Source organism: Rhinolophus hipposideros (genome assembly GCF_964194185.1).
Source record: "Rhinolophus hipposideros genome assembly, chromosome: 20".
NCBI classification, from domain to species: Eukaryota; Metazoa; Chordata; class Mammalia; order Chiroptera; family Rhinolophidae; genus Rhinolophus; species Rhinolophus hipposideros.
In genome coordinates this window covers 33408115-33414114 of record NC_138066.1, presented here as the reverse complement: position 1 = coordinate 33414114, position 6000 = coordinate 33408115, and the positions used below count along the sequence as shown (strand labels likewise).

Below are 6000 nucleotides of genomic sequence, written 5' to 3'. Positions count from 1 at the left end.
TTACAGAGGTGAGGACGGCTACTGCCAATCCAGGACTGCTCTGAACAGGCAACAGGCAATTTCTGTAGCTGCTCAGTTTTCAAAATTTCTCATGCAGTGTCAGGCAATAATAATACCTAATCCTTATTGAGCAGTTACTATGTACCAGGCATTTTTCTAAGCACATTGCAGAGGTTTTTTCCTTTAATCTCTCCATGACTCCGTGAGATGGAGTATACCTCTTCTAAGGTGAGCAAATTGAAGCATAAAAGATCAAGTAACTTGCTCCAGCGAACACACGGAGTAAAAGGGGAGCTGGGCTTATTTCCAGGCTGTCTGGTTCCTGAGTTTATGTTCTTAACCACTATGTTTTGCTGCCTCTGCAAGGCACAGGTAACTGAAGTGCTAGGTAGAGGCAACAGGAAAAGGAAACAGGGCTGTGTAAATGCAAGCCCTCCTCAAAGCACTTCTTTGGCCCCTATCTAGGGGTACAGGCCACAGAGGGGTAGTTAACCGAGGCCGAAAAGGAACTCTCCAATGTGCTGACTCCAAGGACTTGCTGCTAACCCCGTCTCGTTTCAGAGAGATTCAGCACATACGAAAAAATGACCAAGGAGGCAGCCAAAGGAAGTCTGCGAAGCCAAGCCGTAACCAGTCAGGCCTCGGTTCCAGAGATGACCCTACCCTGAAAGACAATCGCAAGTCCCCTTCTCTAGCTGGCTTCAGTTTGTTCTCTGGCTCTCCTTTCCTACTTTGTTTGGAGGTGGCAAGAATGCCCAGAACTTGCATTTTGGATACCATTACAAAAAGAAACTCAACACCATCACACAGGGCAAGGAACCAAATCTGAAGTTTATTTGTGCTTTTCAAATCAGCCAAAACAACCAGCAGCTTCCTCCTCTAAAGATATCCTCTCTCTCACCTTCTCTGTGACAAACCTGTGGAAAGGACAGAAGTGGCTGTGTGGACATGGTTAGAGATGGGGTGAGTTATGACAAGGCAGGTTTAGTAACAGGTCTGCTGAATATGCCTCTTCCCACTTGTCTTATTGGTGGTTCAAAGTTACTACAAGGTGTCAGAGACTTGGGTCTCTTCAGTAAAGAGAAGAGTCCATGATGTTGATGGGATGGCAGGAGTAGGGAGAGGGAGGTCTTGATCAGTTTCTTCATAAAGGCAGGATGGAGAGAAAGATATGTGTCCTAAAGGAGGAAAAATATATAAATTTGCTTTTATGATTCAAAATATAGAAGGTATAAAAGGGCACAGAGTACAAACTGTCTCCTTCTTACCCGGTCTCACAGTCATGCAGCTTCTCTGTCCTTGGAGGTAACCAGTGTTAGCATTTTCTTTCTCTTTCCAGAGATATCTCATATACTATATATGCAATTGGAGACTCCCTTTTCACACACATGGAGATTCGGCCTACCCTTCTTTGTTGCCTTTTTTTTTTTAAACTTTCCACCATATCTGAGAATGTATTCCATATCAGTGCAGAGCTTCCTTTTCTTTTTTTTTTTTTTTTACTGTTACGTAGTATTCAATTCTATGAATGTACTACAGTTATTGGGCTAGGTCTCTGTTGAACATTCAGGTCATTCCAGTGGTTTGCTATGACAAACAAATAACCTGTGTGTGTATCATTTTGCATGGGTGCAAGTGTAACTATAGGATAAACTAGATGTGGAACTGTTGGGTCAAAGAGAATGAGGAGATAAACAACTTTGTCATTAAAGAAATGACAAAGTGAAGTAGGGTGAGTCTGTTTAGATTTGACAGCAAAATTCCAAACCTTCTGCATGCATGGCCAGGAAATGGAGTCTTCGTTGGGAAAGTCATAAAGTCAAACCTTGAGTGACAGGCCCAAGCTAGTGCTTTATGGTTGTACAACGGCATTGGAAAGTAAGATCTATCCTTGTGTGTTTTCCTAAATGAATCCATGGAGCTGCACACTAGAGTGGGCCCTGGTCTGGAAGATTCCAAGGACAGTTTGTATCATTGTCACATGTCATCCTTCAGCCCCAGCAGTAAAGTCTGCTCCATTTCAGGCTGGAAGATGGAGCTAGCGACATCATGCTAACCTTGGGTGCCCTCCATCACCATCCTAATTCTAAACAAAACCCACTCTGTGCCAAAGCAACTACAAAGTTATCCCACCCAAAGCAAGCACTCACTCCACTGTTTTAAAATATGATGTGGTTCTTGCTCATAAAATGCAAGCCATATTCTTTATTACCTAAGTTAATTATTCTTTATGACCTAAGTTAATTTGATTACGTTCCATAGGAATCCTCACACTGGGTTCCTAATCTTGGCCAATCATATTGTAATACATGCCATCTGGGGAAAATGGTGTCCTGAATTTGAGTCCTGGGGATACAGAAACCCAGATCCATGCTTGTGGGAAAAATTCCTAGTTGTCCCCCAATATCCATTCTCCCATTATTATTTACTAATGAACTCCCTTTCCTCCACTTTTAAGCTGGACACAGGTTCTACCTAGAACAAAGCTTTCTTTGCAGATTGGTGTGTCTGTCTGTATATCTAAGTTCTGGCCAAAGGAATGTACCTGTTTGTAACATCTGTGAAGTGTCCTTAAAAGGAGAGGGTGTGCCCTTCTCCTTTCATTTTATCTTTCCTGCTGGGTGGGAGACAGATATAATAGCTGGAGCTGGAATGTCTATCTTGGGCCACGAGGTAACCCTAGGAATGTTGACCACACGACGACACACAGTGGAGCAAAAAGAGAAGACACCTGGGACCTGGGTACCTTGTATCACTTACCTCCAGATTTTTACAGAAAAGAAAAATAAATTTCTATGGTAATTAAATCACTGCTATTTTGAGTTTTCTGTCACATGTAGTTGAATTTAATCCTAACTGACTCAGTCCCCCTGTTTAGGAAAAACAATTTCAGACTCATCTTTCAATGGTGACTCATTAGCATCACCTTGAGAAATGAAGAAAAGCTACTTCCCTGGCAACTCAACCTTCACAGAGAAACAAAGGCATGGCCGACAAATGCATTGGCAATAGTTCTGATACCTGGTCTTCATCTTTCTTCCACTTCAAAGGCAGTGGTGAGATACTCCTTTGGAACAATCCCGATGAGGCTGTTCAGTTCTCCTACCCACCAGCCATACACGTTATACTCCTGAAAAATGAAAAGAAGATGGACGTGCTTCTGTTCATCTCTCATGGTGATTGATTATGTGGGAGATTCTGTTGGGTGGTTTATTTGTTGCCACTATCAGTAGGACTTGTTAACACCCTTCATGGGATTATTAAATTTAAAAAAGTCATCTAGAGGAGGAAAGCAAACTCGGTTTTCATTTTGCTATCTTCCTGTCTACATCATAAACTTAACTCATATGGTGCCATTGCCGAACCGAAAGAGCATGTCTTTTACCAAGCAGAGTGGAATGGCTTCTTCAGAGAATGTTGGGCACACCCTAAAATGCCAGAACCCTAATAATATTTAGGAAGTCAGGTCATAGTTCAAATCAATAATATTTACCAAGCATCTTCTATGTGCCAAGTGCTGTTTGAGTTCCCATGAGACTTATAGGGTTGACTCAGAACATTACTTGCTCCCTGGGAGCTTACAGCATAGAGTAATGGGCTTTGGAGTCAGACAGACTGGGATCTAATCCCCACTTGGTCATTTAGTAGCCATGTGACCTTAGGTTCCCCTAGCTTTAACTTCCTCTTCTGTAAGATAATATCACCCCTCCCCTATGTTGTAGGGATATAAGTAACACCACAGAAGTGAAAACAATCAAAGTGCCTGACACATAGTAGGTGCTCTAAACATTGGATTCCTCCCCTGGAAGAGGTGGGAGTTTGACAGGTACATCAGTAATGACAGGCAGGACATAAGAGCCATAGGGAGGGGCAGACAAAAAAGGGAAAGAGAAGATTTAAAAGAAGGGGTGGTTGTAGAGTTGAGAATGGAGCTTCTTAAATACAGAAGAGCTTCTCAAAAGCAGCAGATGTTGAACACTATCAGAGTATTCCTGAAAGCACCTTTCTTTTGAAGGAAGTAAATACATGAGAAATATGTATTCAGATCAGTTGGATTTGGGGTACTACAGAGCTGTCTGCTTTTTGCACACCTGGCTGTTGAGTTCTACCAAGAAAAAAGAGAAGAAAGAAAACCAGGTTGGTGACACAATAAAATTCCAGGTCAAGTGGTTTTATTTTTTTTGATCGTGTATCTCCCCTCCTCCAACTCTGCCTCTTTCCCTCTCAGCAGATGACCTCTTTTCCACCTTCAAAAAGAAAGGAGAAGCTATCAGATTTGTCAGCCTTCAGCCACCAAATCAGGAACATACCTGTATTGCCAACCAGCCTTCTTTCCTATTAAAGTGGAGGAGGTGTCCTCCCCTGGTTTAAGACTTTCCCTTACAATGTGTGCTTGGGTTTAAGTGCACTTGTAACCCTTCTGCTTTCTTTCTTAGAGAAAAAGTTCTGGTGGAGTCGGACCTCTGTCTCTAATATAAATGGCTCCTTTCATCAGCACTGAAACGTGTTCAAGTGTCTCTCATCTTTGGAAACAATTATTATTATTTTTAAAATTTTTATTGGGGAATATTGGGGAACAGTGTGTTTTTCCAGGACCCATCAGCTCCAAGTCAAGTCATTGTCCTTCAATCTAGCTGTGGAGGGTGCAGTTCACTGGCTCATGTGGGAATCGAATCGGCAACCTTGGCATTATGAGCACTGTGCTCTAACCAACTGAGCCAACCAGCGCCTGGAAACAATTATTAAATAGTTCCCACCACATGTCTACTTTCCATTTCTACTAGTCTATACCAACTGCTAATTCACAGTCAAACTTACAGAGTTTACCTCACTTACCCGCTCCAACTTCTTGCTATCTATCACTCTTAAAGCCACTCTCGTCAGGCTTCGGCTTCCATCACTCCATTTATGCTTTCTCTCCATGGTCTCTTACAACCCCCTCTTTGCTTGATCGCTCAGCAGTGCGGGCACTATGGACCCTTCTTGAGGCATTTTCTTCTCTTAGTTTCCACGATAATTATACTCTCCTGGTTTCCCTTCTACTCTCTAGTTGCTTTTTCTCATTCTCTGAAAGGGCATCTTCCTCTATCCCTCCTTTTAATGTGGTTGTTTTCTAAGATTTTGTACTGCCCTTCTGACTTGATGCACTTTCCTTCAACAATCTTACACACCTCTGTGGTACAGCCACCACATCTGTGTGAACGAATCACAACGGTAACTCCAGCCCAGATCTAAGTGGTGGATCCCAATACCCAAGTGTATGTCTGTCAAGCTGTCCAAATTCAACATATCCCAAATTTAACCCATCATTCTGCCTCTATTTTCATTTCTGCTCCCAAACTTTCTTTACCTCCTGTGTTCTCTATCTGAATGTGTGGTACCACTATCCAATCAGTTACTCAAGCCAGAAACCCCAAGAGTCGTTCCCAATGTCACCCTTCTCTTCCAATCAGTCCTTGAGTTCTGTCAATTCTCATTCCTTTTAAAATATTACCGGAGTCCACCCACTTCTCTCCATTCCCATTGCCAACAGCCTAGAGTCATGTCACTGTTTTCTCTCGTGAGGACTACAGAAACAACCTCTAAATTGGTTTCTGTATCTCCATTTTTGTTTCTCTCCAATCTAGTCTTCATTCTGCAGCCAGAATTTTTCTAAAATACACATTGATAATATCACTGCTCTGCTTGAAACCTTTAAGTGGGTTCCCACTGCCTCCTGTCAACTTCCTAAGAAGGTAGACAAGGCCCTGCATGACCTGGTCCCACTCACTGCCCAGCATTGTCATTCACCCCCTAAATCTAGCGGACCCCTAGTAAAATAGAACTTGTTTTAGCTGCTCCCATGGGCTACAGACTCTCTCACCTTGGAGCCTTTCCTCTGCCTGTTAGCCTCTACTTCCCTTCTCTCTTCCATAGCCTCATTCCTAAGAAGCCTTCCTAAGCTCATTTCTAAGAAGACTCAGGTCTCAATTCCTGAGTCTCTCTGGATTCGCTAGAATC

At 42.7% G+C, this 6000-nt stretch overlaps 1 protein-coding gene across 1 annotated transcript in view; it reads right to left on the bottom strand.

Moving 5' to 3' along the window:
* Positions 1-813: 813 nt before the first annotated feature.
* Positions 814-6000, bottom strand: part of SKAP1 (src kinase associated phosphoprotein 1) — a 276068-nt gene continuing 270881 nt past the window's right edge. Inside the window, exons 12-13 of the mRNA XM_081027669.1 lie at positions 3022-3130; positions 814-1178 (exon numbers count right to left, since the gene is read on the bottom strand). Of these exons, the coding sequence (XP_080883795.1) occupies positions 3029-3130 (102 nt within the window). The 3' untranslated portion in view covers positions 814-1178; positions 3022-3028. The remainder of the gene's footprint in view (positions 1179-3021; positions 3131-6000) is intronic.